The sequence below is a fragment of the Tauraco erythrolophus genome, chromosome 20, assembly GCF_009769465.1.
Source record: "Tauraco erythrolophus isolate bTauEry1 chromosome 20, bTauEry1.pri, whole genome shotgun sequence".
Classification (NCBI taxonomy): domain Eukaryota; kingdom Metazoa; phylum Chordata; class Aves; order Musophagiformes; family Musophagidae; genus Tauraco; species Tauraco erythrolophus.
Genome location: NC_141484.1, coordinates 3,546,310 through 3,569,280, shown reverse-complemented (window position 1 = coordinate 3,569,280; position 22,971 = coordinate 3,546,310). Strand labels below are relative to the sequence as shown.

General features: G+C 37.9%; 1 protein-coding gene across 3 annotated transcripts in view; it reads right to left on the bottom strand.

The window, feature by feature from the left end:
• PRKCA (protein kinase C alpha) overlaps window positions 1–22,971 on the bottom strand; it is a 149,383-nt gene that overhangs the window by 29,765 nt on the left and 96,647 nt on the right. For 2 of the 3 annotated variants that reach the window (XM_086624297.1, XM_086624295.1), the window contains exons 4-8: window positions 22,366–22,477; window positions 21,505–21,633; window positions 11,709–11,865; window positions 11,479–11,613; window positions 10,644–10,740 (exon numbers count right to left, since the gene is read on the bottom strand). In XM_086624297.1, the coding sequence (XP_086480423.1) occupies window positions 10,644–10,740; window positions 11,479–11,613; window positions 11,709–11,865; window positions 21,505–21,633; window positions 22,366–22,477 (630 nt within the window). Of the gene's footprint in view, window positions 1–2,959; window positions 2,990–10,643; window positions 10,741–11,478; window positions 11,614–11,708; window positions 11,866–21,504; window positions 21,634–22,365; window positions 22,478–22,971 lie in introns of all 3 variants that reach the window. The other variant, XM_086624296.1, reaches the window with a different exon arrangement.

Sequence of the window (22,971 nt, the reverse complement as noted above, 5' to 3'; positions counted from 1 at the left end):
GCAATACAAGAGTTTAATATACCCATACAGCGTCTCAGCAGAGCTGCTTATTTTAGGGCATTCATAATCACACTCCCTATTCTTTTTTTTTTTTTTCTTTTTTTTTTTTTACTTTTTTTGTGTTGCTATATAGAAGTTAAAACTGTATGAAGTACTTGAATACATGATTTCTAAAAAATCCCCAAACTTGCCAGGCACAAGATTAAGGTAACCATATCCCCTAGAAATTGTAGACAATGAAGTCTATGAATGAAGACAAAGAAAAGGGATTTATCTACCCTAAGAAAAGGCGTTTGAGGCGATATTGCCCTGGACAAAGGATGTCTGGCTGTGAGCAGTGAAATCTGGAGATGGAAGAGCTTCCAGTTTCCCACTTGGCACTGTCAACATGTTTAATCTGTTTAATAATCCGTTGGCCACCTGAGTCTACTTTGTTTTCTGCCTTTATTGCCAAACACGCTATCTCCTGCAACAGAGCAGTGTCTAACTAGATGAAATGTAATTAAAGAGGCTGCCTAGGAATAATATTCAAGAATTCTTGCAGAAATATCCTGTGGTAGTGGTAATAAAAAACTCAAACAACAAATACGATGCTAGAACAGCAAATCCCTAAGTGTCAAAAAAAAGAATTGCTTTTATATATGCTCCTTCATTTTTAAATTATGCAAATTACTGTTAATTTTCAATAATAAAAAACCCTAGAGTGTAGAACTTGCTTTTTAGCATAAAATTCATTACAGTATGGACAAAAAAATAATAAAATTATGTTCTAAAATAATCTTTAAAGACTTCAGGTCTACCTGATCTTAGCACAAATCCCTGTGATCAAACGCAGCAGCCATGAAAAGCTGCAGATTAGGACTGATTGTAAAACCTTGAGATTCTCTATCCAAGTCTTAACATGCCATGGAATTATTTGAAGCACACAAACACACACACACACACAAAGATGAAGGTGTTTTCTGCATGACGTTGTGTGAAAACAATCTATTTAAATACACACTTTGCTGGTGGAACAAAAGCAGCATAAATGTGTGATCCTTCCCAGTATCTGACAATTTCATACCCAAGTATTTCTGCTGTTTGACCTTGCTCACAGCGTTCTCAGATTTGCTATGACATTATAAAACCATTTTTGTACGTTTTACTGGTTTCTAGCTCAGAAGCGTTACGTTCTCCTCAGGAACACAGCCTTCCTTCTTCATCTGCTCCTGCTGCTTCCTTTCAATTCCAATCTCGTAAACTTGGGAACATAACCTCCCCAGCAGTCCCACATAAACTGATTACTTACAAAATCATTTCCAAAGACACGCTAACGTCAGAGGTGATTAGCTTGCAGAATGCAGAGCGCAGTGACGCTTCTGAGCTTAGGTTAGCGATGCTAAGTCACTGCCAGCAGCAAGCAGAACGGGGACTTGTGATAATTTAGAGAGAAAAGACAGATGATAAACAAGAAAGCATTTTTTTCCATGAAAAAATGGAATTCTTGAGTCTCTACATCAGAACAGAGTGCCAACTTTCTTTGCTGGAATTCATGTTTACAAGTCACAAGGACTAAGCATGACTTTTGCCTATGAAGCAGCAGCTGCAGGAAACTGTTTGGCTCTTTTTTTAGGTGAAAACACAAATTGACCAAGGACTTTTGTCAGTTTATATCAGTGCGCTTCAAGGTCTGGATTTTACAATGAGGTGACATTTATCCCAGATGCATTTGTTCAGGATAGCTTTTGCTCTGGTTTAAAACACATTTAAACAGAGAAACTTGCAACTTCCCTGCGTTAAACAAGTTCCATCAAGGAAACCATCATGTGATTTTGTTTTCAAACAAGAGATGTAAAAGACTGAGAAAGAGCAGTTCTCTTCTGTACAGGCTTTTCTGAGGTAAAGATATCAGATAAAGAATCAAGGTTAAGAAAAAATAAGTTACTGATTGCACGACAAGGGATTACCGCATTAGGAAATATTTGGCAAAGACAAATGGTCTTATTCTTTGTTTATCTGATTCAGTATTAAAACATTTGGTAAAATCATGCATTAATAATATAAACGACTCTTCAAAAATAATATTTGATTTTCAAATCATGTATTTTAAGCTTTGAGCTATAACATGTTAGCTGCTCCAGGTCAACTTCAACTGCAAAAATACTATTTGGAAATGATAATGGCTCCAATAACCTTAGATAAATTCTTAAAACAGTTTACAGCACAGGAGCTTCAAATTTCAATTTAAATTGTTACTTAACCAATGTATAAAACCAAAAGTGTGAAATTTATCAGTAACTTTTGCCCTAATACAGCAAGATAATTTGTTAGAGATACATGCAAATAAGTCCACAGATGTACGTTCTCAGTGCTGATATGTATCTTTTATGGCAATAATTCAGTGAGGTGGTGAGTAGTGAAAGAAGTAAAATGGGAATTAAACAGGTGAACTGGTATTTCAAGTATCAAAGCATCTGTGCATATGGGTAATATCTCTTATGATATAGTATACTCCAACTAACATATAGCAATATATTTAGTATATTATATCATAAAGCATGCATGCTACATTATGTAAATTTATCTGCTTAAATAAACAGTGAACATGAGCATTACTTGATATGTGGAAGTTATTTAAAGTTCCATGAGTGTTGTTCAAATTAAAGATGCACCATTTTCCATGAGAAGATGGCGTTCATTTAACTAATTCCTTCAAAAGGAAAAGCCCACTGCATCTACTGAGGTTTGACGACTACTTTTGTGTAAGTACACTTCTAATCTGGGGAGTACTTTGTGACAAATTATGGAAGACTCGTACTTCAAATTTTTTTATCCATTAGAAAAGCTTAAACCAAGGAAAAAACGAGTGCATCCTTAAAACATGGTGAGAATGAAATTGGATTTAGTAAACTTCAAACGTTGGTAAAGAGGGTTGTGTGAAGAGAAAGGTGTAGGAGAACACCAAGGAGAAGACTACCTTGAAGAAGTGGATATTTACATGACAGTCCTGGAAGAGACAGGAAAGGGAAAAACACTGCTTGGTTAGTAAAAGGCTTGCAAAGCAAAGCAACAACAATTAGTAGCAGAAGTAAACAAATAAAAACACAGCAGCGAGAATACAGAAATGGACACATCTGTTAAGCACAGAAAAATCACAAAAAAAAGAAACTGTGGTGTTAACCACCCTGACGTCAGGAGCACAGCACAGCAGGGCACCGTGAAGTGCAGGTCTTCACGCAACTGCTCTGCAACGCCAACCTCAGCCTGCGCACGCACACGCTTCGTGCACGAAACATTCCTCGTGTGTTAAAGCACTGCAATGCATGAAGCTGGATGTACGTCCAGCTGCACGTGGTCTGGGCTCTCCACAACTAACGAGCACTGCAGAGGGGCGACAGCACAAGGGTTATTTTTGGCTTTTTTTTCCTGCCTTGTTTCAAACACTCATTTAACCTTTACGTAAGGGATAAAGAAATCTCTGCTATCAATATGGCTTTCTATGTACGTTCTTCACCTTAAATGACAACGCATAAACTGAGAAAAGCCTTACAGAAATCACAAGCTGATACGAACTGAAACCAGAGATGTATGTCATCTGGTTAAGAAATTTCAAGTTCTCTAGTTTCAGATATGGTGAGTGGATGGGAAACCTCCAGATAACTGCATATGGGAATTCCTCATGCCAAACTATAGCGTAGAACAGATGGAGTCATCTAACAGCATCTCTATAATGCTGCAAACTATTCTCTAATGATTAAATATGCACAATTTAAAAATAGGAATGAGTGCCAGGGCCAAAAAAAGCCGCTCTTCTTTTATATCTCTATATACATAACGAGTGGATTGACGTGCCAGTGATATTTTGGCTGGTCATGATTTCAGTATAGCTTAGTGTCTGTATCCTGAAAAGTAAATTTAATCTTTTTGTTTACAATTCGAAGTGTCAGCAACGTTATCTCTCTTTTCCATGTCACCTTTGCTGTACCGCCTAAAGTTACAGTTATTGCTTCAAAATGGGAAAGCACATTGGTTAGATATGGATATGGCAGAGGTCCTATATTTTAGTTATTACAAAAAAAAAGAAAAAAAAAAAGCATTATAACAGCTCTGGGGCAAAAACATCACCATCCTTCAAAGACCAAAAAGAAATGTCTCCTTCACAGCCCTTCTGAGACTTTACACAGAGACCTGAAGAACTTAACTCACAAATTAACATAATCACAAGCTCCTCTACAGGTTCTTTTTGAATGAAAACGTAATATTTAATTAGAAAACTCATTGAGTTCTTAAAAAGCTGCTGAAACAGTCCCTGGAGTCTTCTGCTAAGGCCCTGACTATGCAGCTGCAGCATTTTTACCCAGCCTCCAGCTCGAAATTAAAACTGCTCTAAGATGTCCTGCCCCTTGATTAAAGGAAAGAAAGAAAACGCCCTTTTGACCCAAAACTGTGGTGAACATCAGAAAAATGCCAGATTAATGTAGGAAGTACTGACCTTCTCCTTTCTAATAAAGCAGCTAGAAATTGCTTTAAAAAAATAAAACTGAAGGGAGTGTTAAAGATCTAAGAAATGCAGTACCTGCAGCGAAAGAAACGGAAATGATTTATCGTTCAGAAAGGGAACGATAAATAAAGGATAAGAGGTTTCTTTAGCATTGGACTATAGCAACAGCGAAACTCATCAGAAGGCTTTAATTGTGCCTTGAAATGTGGAGACATTTTCAAATATCATTTAACACCAGTTATACTGTCACAGAGAGAGGCCTGATGGTGTAAATAAAACGTTTGCTCTGTATGCAACAGATGCATGTACAGACTGAGGTAGGGCACTTGCTTGTAAATTCACGTCTGCACAAGGATTAACACACGAGTTTGGTCAAACAAAACGCTGCCCTGTGTACTGGAGGAGTTTAGTAGCACATCAAAAGCAGAAACATCTACAGCTCCTGAGTCACTGGAGAGGTTCTAGGTATTTATAACCACGCACCGCATTGTCCCTGTTCTTATATTCAAAATAGTAAGGCATTTTAAAAGATGTTTTCTTCAGGATCATAATAATAGTTATGTTTAGAAGCACTGAGATGTCACCAAAATGTCACCACTGACTGTACCCTTCGTTTTCAGATGCAATATCTACCCTGTTCTGAACTGTGTTCCCTCTCTCCTTATGTTTCGATCTGTTTGGTCTGCAAAAGGAAACTACAGGTCTATCTTCTGTACAGCCTTCATCGGCGATTCCACCAGCACACCCAGCTGAAAACGTAACTCGTGATGGTGAGCTGAGAACAGCCAGAGCAACAGCACAGGGGGTCCAGCCCCACCAGCTACGGTCCTTGGGAAACACAGCAAGGCCAGGTCACCTCACTTCTTGGCAGCAAAAGGAGCCCATCAGGCAAGAGGAAAATAATAAATAAGAGCTGCTCCTGCACAGTTTACCTAGTACCTGGAATCGTCCCGGAAAGGGGAGACTGGAAATGTAGCATACAGACTCGTATGGCCACTCTCCCTGGGTACCCTGCCTGGCCGTCCCACTATGGACAGTGTATGGATCCAGCCCATAATGTCAGCTATTAGACGGAAACGGCACCTGCTTTTCCTAACACTGACCGGTAACGATTTTGCAGAAAAAGTACTTAGAATAACTTCGTGGAGTGATTTTATTGTTATTCCCTTAATTAAATGGAATGGTACGAAACGAGCAGCCATGAAAAGCCACTCACATCCAATGGCTCAGCTGAAATCTCTGACATAAACACAATTTGAAGCCAGCGGCCACCGCAGCAGGTGTGGATGTACGTCCTCAAGGAAGCACCTCCCAAGGTCCATCGGAATGGTCCCGCATGGATCCCCATGGTTGGGACAGCAGTCTGAGCTGCCTCTCAGAAACTCAGGGAGTGATTTTGTTCTACTGAAACGCACACAGAGAGCTACACTAAAGGAAGTATTTAGAACACGAAAAAATGTCTGACATCTTAAGAGTATGTACCCGGAGGACTGTTACGTATCTTCCCCATGGATGCCTTAAAATGAAGATTGTACGAGCGGTAACCTTCTCCCTCGTAACAACTTGCTTCCATCACTTCAAATTACCAAAGTTGACTGTAGTGACTCAGATTGCTCCCATCACTTCATCTATCCTGTACTTGGTAAATGCATCCACATGTAAGGATTACAGCCTCTCTGCTCGCTTTTAATTAAAAAAAAATAAATTGATATGGACCGTAGCAGTTGCTTTATTTTTAATAACATTCTCTGTGATGGTGATGCAGAAAGAAAGGGAAAGACAGAATAATTAACAGGCCTACTTTTAAACCAGTATTTTTCATTTTTCTATTATTACTCTGAGGTGATATTTAAGTATCAAGAAGTGCTTTACTAAGCAGCAAATTACAGGAAACAGGGCTTGACAAAACTGAAATAACTTCCTACAATAGAAGTGTTAGAATTTGCATGTTTCTTTTCCCCAAATAAAAAAAAAAACAAACAGAACAATGCCCTAAATGGCAAAAACATATTACTGTTCCAATCATAACCAGTATGAAAAAATACAATAGAGGTGCATTACTTCAATATTCTGCTTTTTGACCAGCAAAATACTATAACAGGAAAAGAAGTATATAACAAATAGTAGATGTTGCAGTTACAAGTCTCACTACTTTGAGTCCATGGAGCCACCTGGGACTGTTGGGAGTTCCCATGGCAACCTCAGCACGGACAATTATGGAGCAGCTACAATTATTGTGAATATGCCTGTTGAGAACGGAGTTTCATTTTAAGATGGCCACAAATAACGCCATTCTGGAGAGAAAATTCACAACCAAAGGTTAAAATCAAATAAAAAACAGTGACAGATTTTATCCTGCCTCCACTTCCTACAGGAGTATATTTTTGTCTCTAAATATTAATAATGATGTATCATCTATAAATCACTGAAGACAGATTTATCATACTCCTAAATGAGCAGATAATTGATTCGTAAGTTTTAGTGATAGGTGAGACCCAGAAAATATGTAGATTGCTTAAAATTTGATGTATAGAAAATACTTCACCTATGCACAGTATACCTCAATTTTTATATGCTGTACCATCTCATATAGATAATACAAACACAGGATATTAAAAGAAAGCTCCTTGTAGTAAAATTTAAGAATACTCAGTGAGGTCACAGGATGATTCCATTAATAGAACCACTGTCCTCCTCAGCTCTTCTCTTTCTTTTCCAATTGGGTCCCAGTTGTTGGACAGGATCTAAAACTACTGGGCAACAGTCAGGTGTTAATTTTTCAACTGGTTTAGAACTGGCAAAACGGGCCACGAGGAAACTTTTTCTTGTGACAAATAGTTTTTACTGTTCGATTACAAAAGTAAGTGAAGAGAATGTTTTCATCTATCACTTATTTATTTATAATCTCATATAGTGATTTTATACTAGATTTACATTGAATAAATGGCTTAAAGATTCTGTCAGAAGGTCCAGTAAGTAAAGCAGCATACCACTGAGATTTGTATGACTAATAACCACATTTAAATAAAAGTCTGGGTTGTTAAAATGCAGCGAGAAGGATGTGCTAAGATTGTGTAAACAGTTTGAAATAAATGAGAGCTTGAGGCCAAATCTTAAAGATGTCTGTTGAACTATAGATGCAGGCAGATATTTTAAAAATTCTCATTGATTGAAATGGGAGGTAGCTCCTAAGTGCTCTTGGAGAATCTATTAAGCGCATTTCTAAACTTTAATCAAAGGGGCAAAATCAGTTTTAAGACTCTCTTAAACTTCTTTTTTTTTTTTTTTAATAGCAGAAACTGGTATCAGCAATTTCACATCTACCGGTTCTCTGACCTTTTATAACCTGAAAATACTCTTATTCTTTCTTAATATTAAGCAACTAAATTCTCATCCTAAAGTCTTCCTATTCTCGCATAGCTTAGGCTTGTATATAGCTTTTTACTCTGAAGACGACCATTATTCATTTTAAGTATTTGGTATTAGTAATGCAATACTTTTGTAGAAATTGTTGTGATTTTGTATTCAAAATTAAATCAGTGTAGCTTGGATATCAATCACACTGTCATATATCGAAAAGTAGAGCAAGAACCACAAATGTAGACTTGATTAGCAAGCACTTTGAAGTTACTCTTTTCTGTAAACTGATGAACGAGAAGATAGCCCAGTGTGACCTCTCGGTCCATCTATATTCTTAATCTCCCTGACAAATACACTCCCCCAGTAAAATGCCAGTCAAGATCTGCAATCTTCTTCCTGTAAGGTTTCAGAGCTGATTTCAGAACAGTGGAAATATTTATTGAACTGATGTAATTAAATCACAAATAGCAGCATATTTCTCAGTGCTATCTACTTGTTCCTTAGTATAGGACACCTAAAATAAAATGACTATGTAAGCCAAGATATAAACGATACGAAAAATAGCGTAAAAGATGATTAGAGTCAGCACCACTTATGTACCACACCAGAATAGCTAATAAGTTAAATACCACCATTTAGACATCTGTGCTGTTCATTTCTATAAGTCATCACAGTAATTCCCCTTGAAACCAAATAGGAACATTACTTGGAGGCTGCTGCTTCCCTCTGTTCCTTTTCGCAGTGGTAAACTTTGAGAGAGAGTAAGAGGTTGACCCTAAATCCTTTCACCACGTAATAGTGCATTATACTAGCCTTGGTCTAGCTGGAATTACACATTTTGTTCAGCTTCTAGTATTCCCATACATCATCATTAAATTTAAAACTGTTCATTATGCAACTCTGCAAACATTCCTGGAGACACTGTGTTCACTGAAAACCTATTCCCTTTCCTTGATTAATTCAGACCACTAAAATAGCATCACCCAGGCTACCTCCAGAACAGGGAAAGCCTCAAACACACGGTGTTGAAGCTGAACTAATTACACTTTGAGACAGACTAATGATTTCTGAGGCAGACCCGATCCTATGTGAAGCTGCCATTTCTGGGACCCAGTCCAGCAGCTTTACACGATGCAGCCTCTCAGGATTTCTACTTCACGTCACTGCAGGACACAGATGAACCCTGACTATTCATTCTGCAACCAATGTGCTTACAGCAGGCTTAAGAAAAAGACCTAAAAGAATGTAAATTCAATATGCAAATATACTGCATATAATAACTGACATTTTAAAATAGATAATTTTAGTGACTCGTCTTCGTGCTGTCTCTGTCCTGAGAAAAAACAGGTAGGTTTCCATACCTATATCACCAACACATACATATCCACCCATTCCAGACTCTGTGTGTTGCACAGAGACATGTAATGGGTGAAAAGAATTACTTTTGTTGCTATTCTTTCTAGGGAAGATAAAAAGTAAATATGATCTTGAATAGAAAATGACCTAGTGCAGCAAAATAAAATCACACTGGTCAGATCACAATTGTAAAGAAAGGAAAATGAAATGGAGATTCAAATACTTCTCAAATGTATAACAAAAATCATAGTTCATGCTGCAGACAAAAGTATGGTAGCTGATCCAAATGTGTTCAGAAGAAATTGATGCACCTTTTCTTTTTCTTTCTTGAAAGTTGAACATATGCCGTTTTTCCTCACTTTCTTGGGTTAACCCATCTTTTATAATAACAATGTAGAATTCTGCCTGATAGTGAACATAAAAAATTGCCATTTCAGGTTGAAAGGAACAGGCATAAGTGTTTGTTTATGCACAACAGGTACATTAATTACTTTTTGGATAAACAGCTAGACTAAGGTTGTAAATGTTCAACCAGAAAAAAGAAAACGATACTGTAGATTGGAATTTTTCAAATTCAATATTGCATATGCAGCTGGAAAGAACAGCCAAGTCAGACGAGCTGAATTCAGTAAAGCTATTAGCAAAACACCTCTCTCCCCAAACCACATCTTTCCTTTTGCTGGGTTTAATGACCAGCAAGTACTTTGCTGTAATACTGGCTGTAGCTGTCAGAAGAGGCAGAGTTGCTGGCTAAGTGTGTTCATTAAGGAAAAACTCCCTTGTATGGCACGGTGAGACCATGCTCATGACCACCAACCACTCCCATTTGCAGGAAGACTCTGCAGAAAGTATTGCTTTTCTTCAGCATTTCTTTTCTGTACATAACCAGCAATACCCCTTGTCCTTAAAAACTTCCATATCCTGAAAAACTTCCATACCCACGTTAAAGATATCAGAATTTCAGATGACAACCATCTACAGAGGTTTTGAGGCTCCAAATAATCAGTAATTAACATTGTAAAGATTTTCTTTTAAAAATCTCACATTTAGAGCAAAACATTTTAAGTATTAAAAAACTGTTGTTTCTAGGAACTTCATTTGTCAAATATTATAGATACTAGTGATAGATATCACTAGTGCAGATTTCGCAGCAAGTATTAAAAGACAATGAAATTATTACATACACTTTTATATTTTGACATAAAATATTTTAAAATGCCAACTTATAAGAGTCAGAGCAGAGAAGCTGAACTGTCAGAAAAATGATACCACTACTGAATTAAATCACTTGATCCAATCTTCAAGAAACCCAAAAGTACATACTGCTGTCACAGGCAACGGAAATCGTAGCATTCTAATATGTAACTTTTTAACAGGCAATTTCTGTGATAAAGTGAAAAATGTATGTCATGTATAGCTGCACCCATTTGTGTTTAATCCTCACCTCAAACTTCTGTCGGAGCTCTGCGTTTCCATCTTCGTCAGCATCTGGAATTGGAACATTATAATATTCACCTTCTTCTTGATTCAGCAGCTTGTACCTGTGGAACATTTGAGAAAAAAATTGTGGCTTTACAGTTATATTCCTGTCAGATTTAAAATCTGATTTACTTGTTTCTGTGTGGTTTGTATCAATGTCACAGGTATGTAAAGAACTGCTTTCAAAGATCTAAAGCAAACTCAGAATATATTTAACCTAAAATCAGATATTTAATCCCAAACTATGTGCCAAAGCAGTTTAATGGACAAGGAAATCCTTGCCACCCATCCTGTGATAAGATGGGAGACACCAACCCTGAAGAACCTTTGTCTCCAGTGCTCCTATAGCCCTAAACAACTTTGATGAGATGTACTTTTTGAGAAGATGTAAAGAGTTCTACCCCTAGTTTGGCAGGTAATAAGATGGCATTTTATAAAATCAGTTCCCATGTACTCCAAATTTGCAGAGCTATATATAAAGGATACACTTAGTAATGAATATATCATATTTGAGATAAAAATAAAACTCATATCCCAAGACTATGTACACAGAATTGAGTTCGCAGCAGCTCCTGACTCCAGCAGAAGTTTCATGAACACCACAAAAGAAAAGCTTTCCTTTTATTATCCTCCTTTGTTACATATAGCCTACGTTTCCTAGGTTCAGTTGCATTTTCAGTGAATTTATACCACAAGATATGGAGAAAAGCTCCAAAAAAGGTAGATTATATTGAAGAAAAATACTGGTTTTAAATTTTTTTTTGGATTTATTCTCTCCTTCTACCTTTTCAGAAACTTACCATCCACTGGCTGGCATTTTCATAAGCTCTGACACCCCAAATGAAAGAGATCCCATGAAATCATTTCTGGTTGTCCGATCCCAGTCCCAGACCTCTACGGATAACCGTCGATCTTTGTCTGTAGGTTTTAATTTACTAAAAAGGAGAGAAATAGAGAAGTTTTCAGTGCAACACCGAAATCAATGATTCAACACGTACAGAGATACTCCATTAAAAGGTGTTAAACTTACAATGTGAATGACTCATTCCAGTCTGGATTCAGAGTAGAACGGATGGTTTTTGTTTTTTGTTTACTTTCATTCTTAGGATCTGGGATGAGCTTCAGTTTTACATAAGGATCTGAAAGTCCATTTGGATCCATGGGAATCAGGTTTTTCGCTTCTCGCACTGTAAATATAAAACACATCTAATTTGTACAGGATTGCAAATCACCATTAGGAAAGCAATAACGTGTCAAACTAGAGTTACTGAAACGTTGAAAAATAAAATAAATAAGACGTGCAACCCACTTGTCAGACTTGGCATGGAAGAAACTAGTTGTTGTAAAGTATGGTTGCACTCAGCAATATTTGTAAGAACAGTAGAGAGAAATGACACAAGAGCAATTCACAAATGACATGCAGCTTCCAGGCAGCTCTTTTCCTGCAGTGGAATGATTAAATGTCCAAATCCATCACTATAAATTTTTAAGTGGGTAGCAATTCTTTGTGCTTTTATTTACTCATCAGTTATACCACTACAGGACTATCAGCCAAATACTCTAAGGGCGATAACCAGATCACAATAGATTTCAGAAGATTGGTTACTTGATACAATCCATCATCGGAAGATATTGAACACGAAACTTCCCTTGGATTCATGGTTCATCAGTTGTCAGATGGAATCACTGAAAGCATTATGTCATGACAGGAACCAAAGTAAAAGCGCAGAGAAGACAAGTTTAACTTCAGCTTCACAAAAATGTTAATGTAGCTTCTATTTTTACAATGTCAAAAGAAGACAGAAAGTGAGTTAATGTATCTCATGTTGCTACCGACCCCCAAAGAGAGAGAGACAAGAATAGGCAGCGATCTGCACGGGGTGCCATTCCCTGCAGGGCCGCATCCCTACGTGGAACGAGGCAGGCAGGGGATGGCGGGTCACCAGGGTGTTCATGGGGGCTTGGCAACCTTTGGCTTTCAGCCTGGCTGGAGTCACCGCAGCAGCTCTGGGGGTCGTTGAGCAGTTCAGAAGTCACTGCAGGAGAGTGGGGCATTCCAGTGGATGAGCAAAGACAGCGCTTCCCTCCCTCTTGTAGAGGACCAGCGTAACGTCCGTGTAACGTTTATACAACATGGGAGGTTTTATCCTGTGCCAACAGCATTCAGCCATCAGCTTCTGCTGATCCTCCGAAGAAAAGGTGAATTTTCCTCCTGCTGTGAAACCCCATCCCACCCAAAGTGGTCGTGCTGTGATGAACTGCAGTGTGATCGAGTTGGGACAGGGAGTTCAGAGCTCACAACTGGGCATCTCAAAACCTACTGGGAGCAGTAATCCTCTGGGATCGTTTTGGATAGAAAACAGCTTTTATTTGGGAATTCCTTTGTGACACTCATGGTTTAAGATCAGAATCAGCTCCTGGAAGGAAAATCACAAGAAACTTTGAGGGTGACATGGTTCCTAGGGTATGAAGGAAGGGCAGCATTTAAGAGTGAGTCACTGGAGATGTTATCTGGGATTGACAGTGCCCTCAGCTACTGCTTTCACAGTGTCAGCATCAGAAGGGCTTTTTTGAATTTATCTGCCTAAGATAAAGAATTGAAATTTCAGATTTGAAGAAATCTGAAAGGAAATTTAGGAAAGATCAACTCTTAAGTCACCTAATATTTCTTGATGGAAAACATTTCCTACAAAAATTTGAACATTAGAGTCACTTAAGAACTCAATCAGAGCTAATGCAAAAAAAAAAAAAAAAATGCTGTTAGGATCTTCAGCAACAAACGTTTGCTCAAGGCACTCTTCTCCTTTCCCCCCAGATTTAAATGGCATTTTCATATCACAAACAAAAACTATAGACCTTCCTAGGATTTCAACTCCACATGGTTGAAAGGCAAATTTTCAACCACATGGAGGTTGAAAGGCACCCAAGAAACACAGATATTTATTTAATGACAGAGCATTAGGTGTGGTAGAACAAGTTGGAAGAGAGAAATACCAGATATAACTGGTACCTTATATCCAAAATAGCTGCAGAAAGAAGGGAGAGTACAGGAATGCAAGCTACTTATTTGGAATACACTAGTTTATTCGTCAAGATAATTCTTATGCAGAGCAGATACCTTGATGTAAATTAATTATGGAAATTAGATCGTGGCTGGAAAGGAATCACATTAACTTGAACCAACAGTTGATACTGATTAAGTTACGTATCTTAAATCTGTGTTTCTAAAAAGAGACAGAAAATGCTTATGGGCTAAAATTTTAAAATAAAATGTAATTCTATTCACTAACTATATTACTAAAATAATTATACCAGAAAAAATACACTGTGTTTTAAAAGAACAGAACAGACACAAGTATCTTTCTTGCAGAGCATTTAATCTGTAGCTTTCCATAATCCCTGTACACAGCTGAGAGGGCTTTGCAATTGGGGAAAGGATAGCTTTCAGTCCAGAGAAACTGTCTCCACTCGCATTTACTCTGAGTTTGCCCTTTGAGGGTCTTTGCACTCAGTGATCAGCTGGAAAACCATTTCTGTTTTCAATCCACGAACCTCCATGCTGCAGTATTAAAATCTGGCACACTGAAAGTGATCTGCAAATACTTCTGAGGAATAACACCAAGATTAAATAACTTATTTTAGTTAAATATTTACAGTCTCAAAGGGACTAAGAACCATAAAGTGAGCGAAGGATGGAATGACAGCCTTCAACGCAAACAGCTTGCTCTCTCATCCTGTATCTGGTTTTATTTTGGAGGGTTTTCCTGATGTTCTTGTGCATGGCACTTGTGACTGCACTGCCAGGTTTGGCACATGAACTATTACTTCAAAATCTACTTTTTGGTTTTTATTTCTATACTGTAGTTTGGTGTAAGTGAGGAGCAGAACTCTCTACATCTACAGCTTCCCAGAAACATTCACTAGTAAGTTTTTCATTAAAAGTCTTTGAACAAAATTAATTTTAACAAGGCATCTTCAGATTGATCCTTTAATGTTCCGATTTCACCTGGAGATGCACAGTGTGAAAACAAGCAGAATTTTGAGAAATTAGCTGGTTGGATGCAGAGCCATTCTCCGAGGCTCTGCTATGGAGAGCTCCCTGGAGAAAGCCATCGCTGGTTAGCCTTGATACGTGCTGCTGAGCCTAGAAAACAACACTGAAATCAGGAGAACATGGCAGCATGGGTAAGACTACTTTCTTTTGCAGCAAACACAGAAAAAGAAAAAAAAGCCCTCTAAACACGAGAAAAAGAGAAGCTCAAAGATGAATTGCAAAGTTGCAACATATACTAAATACGGGTTGCCAAAGAAGTCATTATCTCACCCCTTGTTTTAAGGTATCTGGCCTATTTGTAGTTTTGTCTGCATAATTAATACCCTTAGACATCTTTTTTTCAACTGACTTAGCACTTCTTTTCTTGAGGAAACAGTATGATGATACCTGTATTAAATAGTGCTTATAAAGACTTAGCATCTACGTGGTCCACCTCTTTAAGGGCACCCTATTTTTACCAGGATAGGTCAGGTTTCTGTAAGAGGACTGAAAAGAAGAAGAGATTTACCCTCCCCACCAAAGGCGCTACCTCTTGTTTGTGGTTGAAACAGAAAAAGTTAAATGAAAAATAACTCCAAGAAAATAAATCAACTCACTGTGGCCGAATTCTGCTATAGCTGTAATGATAACAAGCAATCTCATACTGCTTTATAATTATTAGTTAATTAAACTCAACACTGCAATAGAGATGTTAGTCTATTTTACAGATGGTTGAAGTGAGATACAGTTCAGCATCACTTGGAGCGTAACTTGGACAGAAAACCAAAATAACTACTTGCCAGTTTTCTGTCATAACTACTAAGCATGATAATGACCTCTGTACTGAGCGAAGTAGCTGGTAGGAGGTAAATTCCCTAACATTTTGACTAGATTAGACTCTTAACAGGGACTGAGAATACACACGGATGAAAAGACGGGGAAATATATATTGAAGTTTCCAACAAATCCAAGTTTGCCCAGGTTTTCCTTCTAAAAAATGGAAAGAGTTGTCAACTTGCCATAGGGAAAGAAGCGTATAGTTTTCCTCCTCATCGTTAGTGAAGAAGAGATCATAAATGCTTAGCTGGCAGAAAATGTGGACCATTTGATGGCTCTCCTATGGCTGTTCTATTATGTGCTACTTATAATCCAGCAGTATCTATCCGGAAGCCGTGCCTAAAACTGGGACGCCCACTTTTCCAGGAATAGTATAAAGACACAAGCAAAACCAGAGCTGGTTCTCAGGAATTCACACTTTAGATAAATATCTAAATAAGAGATGTGGGCTGGCAGAGAACAACTGACATTTTGTGTAAAGAGAAGAAATTCAGGCAGAATTTTGAGGAATTCAGAGAGTGGATCACAAAACTGAAACTTTTTCCATGAAATTGTATAGATCAAAAGTTGCAAGCCATATGCAGTTATGGATTTATAACTTCTGGTCATACTAGCAAATAAATTTAGTCATGGGAATGAGTAAATAAATGTTTCTGTCCCTATAACAAACTGAATTATTAGCAGCATGAGTTTACTCAGTTCCTTTTCAAGTGAGTCACAGTTACCTTTTTCCTGAATTCCCAAATGTTGATAATAAAACAGTTTACTAATCACAGTAACCATTTCTTGCCAATCTTTTACTCCCTACAGGCAACTTAGCTGAGCAGGTTGCATGCAAATAGCTGCCTTTAGGAGAGGGTTCAAGTCTCAAATGGTCTTGTCTGGCAAGTTATCCAGCAAAATGAAAAAAAAGGGAGACCTTTGTTAGCTCCAATACATGGTCAAGTTTCTGTCTTCCCACAATAAAGCATCAGTAGATTATTCCATATTCTCATCACTTCCTGAAGAAGATTCTGGTACGGATTCCAGTGATCTGCCCAGTTTACAGACGACTCAGGTGGGTGATGGAGGATCTTGTACTCCCAGACAAGGAACTTTCTCCCCAGTATCTTACTGCACTCCCCTTAACCACAGTTTAAAAGATTTACCTATTACTGCAAATAGTCCTTCTTCCAAGTTGTGTACTTGTACTCTCTATATGCAAAATCCAAAGCTCTTTAGCTTTCATTAAAGATTTATTGTAAGATTTTACTAAAACTCTCACTGAATTCTTGCTTTCTGGAGCCGGATGTGACTTACGACTGGCTCTAAAACACAACCTGCTTTTCAGATAATTTCCTATTTCTATACGGTTTCACTAAAAGGCACTAAAAGGGCTTTATGACATAAGGCTTTTCTCTATTCCATAACTACTCCCCTGCCCAACTAAAATTTTTTTTGGTATCCCTCCTGAGACCAGTGCCTACTCATTACACCTCATTTCCTGAATCCTGGAAGATGGCAACATAATGAAGGTCAACTACTGGAACACCTGCACTTCACAGGTGATTTACACACAAGAAAGAGATTATTAATTTCCTTCCCAGAACAAGATGAAAAATGAACCAATATTGCATGACACTTAATTCCTCTGTATTTATTAAGATAGTCTCTCCTACTAACAAAAAATGCATCATCATCTGTAATGTTACTTAATAAGTACTTGTGCCTGCAATAGGTTCTCCGGTTTCAATTTCAACTGCAAATCTCACAGGAGCAACTGTATTTTACTTGTAAAATAAGATTACTTTTATAAAAATTATCATAATAAAAAACATGTACTACTGGGTAGGGCAGCTAGTTAATAAAACATCAGTCTTAGCACAAGATGCATCAAACCATCTGAAAAGGGATTCAGACTATTAAATTTCTAATTTTTATCTGCTTATATTCTTACATAAATATACAGCATTTTAGTTAATTTTTTTATATGCATGCAAATGGCCATTTATGAAAAAAAAAGTTTCTTTTAAATGCTATGCATTGCCTATTTCTTCACGGTAAAGTAGGTTTAATGAATGAAATGGGGAGCATTCAGCTGCTACTGGGGTTGGCACTTGGTAAAGGCACAGCTCTTTCTGCAAAGAACACAGCATCCCTGCAGATTCTGGGAATGCCAGAAAAGAGAGAAGATATTAGAGAGATAAAACATGCGATTCACATTCTTTGAGATATTATAAATACCTCCCACGTGCTAGTAATTATTTGGGATCACTTTCTAGGTATTTGATACTCAAAGGTGGTCAAATAGCCAGGATATTCATATCTTCCCTTTTAAAATCAGTTGCAGAATATAATGAAATTGATGCTAGCAAAGACAGTCACTACCACTGACCTAGACAATCAATCATAAATAAAATTACTTGAGTGTGTGCGTGGTGAGGTCTTCTAAGGAACCAATTTTTAGGAGAATTTAGAAACATGCCAGAATTCTCCAGTTTGCCTCTCAAGCTTGTTTGGACAGAGGCTCTTAGCCCAGCTGTCCTCAGCAAGCAGCGTGACAAGACATTAATATGCAGTGCCATAGGGTGGCTCAGTGTTCACACATTCATAAATAATTTGAAAAACGTACGGTGGGGAGTACAGAACTCCTGGGGAGATTATTGTTGGAGAGGCTGTTATGTGCTCCCAACCTTGGCAGGGATCACTGCCAGGTTTCCTCCTCTTTTAAATAACAGAAGCATCACTGAAGAATAAATTTTCTGTATTTTTTCAGCTAAGAAAAATACTCTTAAAAACCTTGAGAACTCTGGGCTGTGTGTGTATATATATATTTTAAGAATATTTATGTAACAGTAGGTGCATTAGGCGACGGCCAGTCACTAGCACTGTGGCTCTAAATTAGTGCCTGTGTCAGGAGGGCAGTTCTTTCTTGTCAGCTGCTGTCAAATCCAACTCCCAGCAACTGAGAGGTCACAGTTTAGGGTCCCAATAATGTGGCAGCTTTTTATATGTCAGTGCAGCAGATGGGGTTAGTTTCTCACAAAGGTTATTGTTTACTCACTATAAAAAAAAATATTCAAAAATAAAATTAAAAAAATCAAAACTGTGATTCAACCACCTACAAACTCACTCAGAAGAGCCCCAAATTACAAGCTGGGTCAACAAGCAAATGTAAAAGCGACAAAACTTTTAACATACACCAGGAGGAAGAAAATTCGGTGCAAAAGTATATCTTAAGAATAGCAAAAACTGCTTTATTATGCCTAAAAGAAGAATCTTCAAGTCAGTCCAACCTATGAAAGGTCATGAATTCAGTGATTTCAGAAAAAAAGCAGTTCAAGACAGTTCCTGTAAAGAAAAAACTACCAAGCTGCTTTTCTGCAAGTGTAATAAATTATTAATATGCAAAGCAACTCTCAAGCTGGTAGCTATAAAATAAACCATTGATATTTAAGAATTGCAACACAAATGAGCACTGAACGTGGCGTATCGACTAGCGCTGGGAAGATGGCAAGGTTTTGGCAAAGTATACCAATACAGAATTCCTACTTATTTGTGAAAAAGTGTTGCAGAGTCTCTAACATTCTCACAGAAAAGACTGTTCGTCTACCTTTAGGCACCCAGATTGAGGATCCGACCTAGTAAACCGGAATTAAGTATGTTTACACACAGGACTGAATCATTCCCACCAATAGTTCAATTCGAAACCTGCCAAAGTACTTGGATATTTTAGATAATCTGACTGAACCACTGGCCAGCTCCATCTGGCAGCACTCTGCCTTGCCTCTTTCCTAGTATTCACTGAGAAAAAACCCCAGTACTACTTACAATATTATATTGGGAAAACACTTGGGAAGTGAGCGTGCACTGCGGCCTTTTTTGAGGGACAAAACCCTCAAAGCAAGGAAGCAGAAGCAAAGACAAATTGCAACGTACTCAACAGTGTCCCCCAAATGACCACATCTTGCAGTCGTCATCCAACGTGCTCCATCCTCGATGGGCTGGCCTGGCTGGAACCGCGATGGTCGTGCTGCCCATCAAAGGTCTTTGCAAGATGCCAACCGAAGTGGCACGTCTCCATTTAGCAGCACAAATGTTTTGCATGCAATCAAGGCTAGCTAAGAAAGAATCAGCAGGAACTAATTAACAACCGAAACAGGATGCAGAGCAGAGATATGAAGGAATTCAGCTGAAGGAGTTCAACACCTACAGAGTAATTCCTTTGAAAAAGATTCAGGCAAAGGCTCAAACCAAACAGCCAATCATTGATTATTTTTTCCTGCTGTTCCTAAACCTCCTGGACATTTAATTCACATCCTTTCCTGAATCTAAAAGGCAGTGAGCGGTATTGTGCTTGGCAACTCCGGGAGCTGTAGACTCTAACAAAGGTTTTGTCAATAAATATTTTAGAAGCAATGCCATACTGGGAAAAAAGGAGGTAAAAATTTTTGCACAGCAATATGTCTATGAACTAACTGACAATTGCTAATTTCCTTTTCAGTTAAACATGCACAAAAGTTATCTGAAACTTCACCTGGTCTGGGCTTAGTCTGTATAATATTTTTTATTAAAAAACCCCAAATCTTACTTTTGGGACAAGTGTCATTTTTATTTAAAGAAATTTTCTGAAAGCTTGGAAATGCTGACAAGCCTCAACCAAAGCCACACCATAATTGTTACAAACATAACAAGGTTATAGTAAACATTTATCTTCTTGTCCAGAAACCTACTGAATCATGGGATAGAAATGTTTTATTTATAAACACAAAAGTAACAGCATTTACCAAGTACATTCACATCAAAAAGAGCTTATGAAGAAAACCTACAAAATATTTGTAACTATTTTACCATGTCCATATCTCAGGCAAGATCTTTTCAAATAAAACTGTGAACTAAAAGAATACCTATTTGTGTAATTTTTTTATAGTGCTTTGGTACCACAAAGACTTGTGACAAAATTTTCGGTTATTCCTTCATTCCACTTCTCTCCAGGCTAATTCCTGCCCTGTGCTCTCTCTTAGAATAAATACATTGCAATCTGATTGGCAAAGACCATTTTTTGCATTTTTGTGTCCAAGAGAAAGGAAAAAACAACAATAAAGTTCACTACCAACTCTACACTTCAGCTACAGATACACTATCAGTTGACCCCAGCTAAAATAGAAAGTGTGTAAAGAACAAACGTAACACGCTGTAAATACAAATTCTTATGGAATTCCTGAGTGATAAACTCCACTCTCTGATACAGAACATGGAAGTTCTGTTGGAGTTAAACAACCTCTTGCATGTCTGTTTAGGGGGACAAAACAGTCCTTCATCTTGCAAAACACATTTTTCAGAATTTTTCCTGCAACTTCAGACTTGGAATGAGTTGGCACATGTGTGCACAGCCAAAGCTTATTCATAAAGCCTGGGAGAAATACATCCAAGGAAACGAACTGCCACCCTCTCTTTCCTTCCTCTTCCTCCCTCCCTCCCTCCTCCCCATCTTAATAGCCTTAACCTTACAGAATGCGATTATTTTTTTTATTTTATAACTCACTGGAAGTAATATTTGGAATCGAAGCCAAGTTGCCTTTGTTTATTAAATCCTCTGAAATGCAGGAAACAACTTCTCAGCATATGAAAGTTTAGAGTATTTCTTGTGTTCTGAAGATGCTGGCTAACTTCCTGGACAGCTAGCTATCCTACTGGGCTGCTTCCTGCATGAAAAATTGACATTACAGTGATTTTCTAATTAACATTCCTGAGTTTTTAAAGCTATTTCTACAGCTTTCATTTTTCTATTTATTCTCATGAACACCAGCCCACAGTGGTTCTTGATTAAAGGACGTATTGCATGAAACCCTCACGCTTCTGAAGCAAAATACTCTGTCATTGGCTTTAGCACATAAAGATTTAACCAAGGTACATAAATCCCCAGTGCATATTATACATTTGTAAGCCCTGCAAAATTCCAGGAGGAGTTGTGTACCTGTTACTTCCAGTTTGTCACCAGTGACTTCAGCTTTCAGATAAATCCTTCCTCTTTTCTCCGTGTGATCCATGCCACAGAGGCTTGGGACGTTTATTACGCATTGCTTATGCACGTTCATATCACAGGCTGTGGATATAAAAACGGTTCAGACAGCTATGAGAAGCTAATAACGCGATCACGCTGCAAACATGGAGCAAAGTGAAAATTAAGATTACAATGCTTAGCTGTCAGCAAGACTTTCAGATTAGAGCTGCATGTTTTTCAGCTGAACAACATAGCTAGTTGCCATCTTACAATACGTTTTGTAGACAGTGAACAAAACAAAGAATAAAATCACCTATGTCAGAAACCTAAAGATATCATTAGTGAAGTGCAAGGGAAAAAAAAAAAGTGAAAATGGAATAAAGACTTGCTGGGCATATGACTCAGAAAACAGAGCATTCATGTCAGCATTAGCAACGAAGCGAGTTAGGTTTAAATTATTAGATTTTCTAGCAGGAGACTTCTAAGACAAATGAAATGCAAGGAAAATATTGGACCTTGGCTACCAACCGAACGGAAATCTGAGTCTTCACCAGTGCATTCACCTGAGGAGTCCCAAACCAGCCTTCCTCAAAACTGCCGGGGCAAATGCTCTTCAGCCACATCAAACCCAATACACCATGTTCTCAGCAACAGAGGTGATTTTCATTAGTGTATTGTTATAGTACTGAAATATCTACTTGAAATATAACAGGACTATAAATAGCTGACATTTGAAATGGTATTTTCCACGGAAAAGAAACAAGAAGCTGTTATCCTGTGTCTCCACTTACTTTCTAGAGTATCCTTTTGGTAACACAGAAAAACTTCACTTACTGTCACATTTCATCCCTTGGTGCAGAAGCCCATAAAGCAGCGACCCACAATGGTCACAAAAGGTTGGGCTCCCATATGTATGGATCTTAAATTTGTGCTTGCTTCTGGGATCCTGAGGGAAAAAACAGAAAGAGATTCTCAAGTCAAAAAAAAAAAAAAAAAAGAGACTGACACATGTTTAATATATTACTTCAAATACCAAAAACTTTCCAGCTCTGCAACTACAGAAAAATATATTCCAGCACGAAGCTAATTCGCAGCCCTTATAGTGGTACCTACATCGGTGCGGGTGTACTGACCTCAGTTCCCATTTTTCCTTTGCTTTGGTATTGTAAGAAAGAATATGCCAGCTCAGAGAACACAGACTTGTTCCTGGGATTCATCTACACCAAAACTCCCACTTACAGACTGTACATATACAGAAAGTACAATGACAGCATTTAGTCTGTGGCTCAAGTGTCACATACTGCCTGCTTGCTTACAGCGTGCTATCATCAGCATTCCGAAAAGATAACAGAAGAAACAGCAGGAGAGAAGGGAAATAAGAGTTTGTTAAGGGGCTGCTGTGAAATATAGTCAAATGACTGTAAAATCAGGATCTCAAAG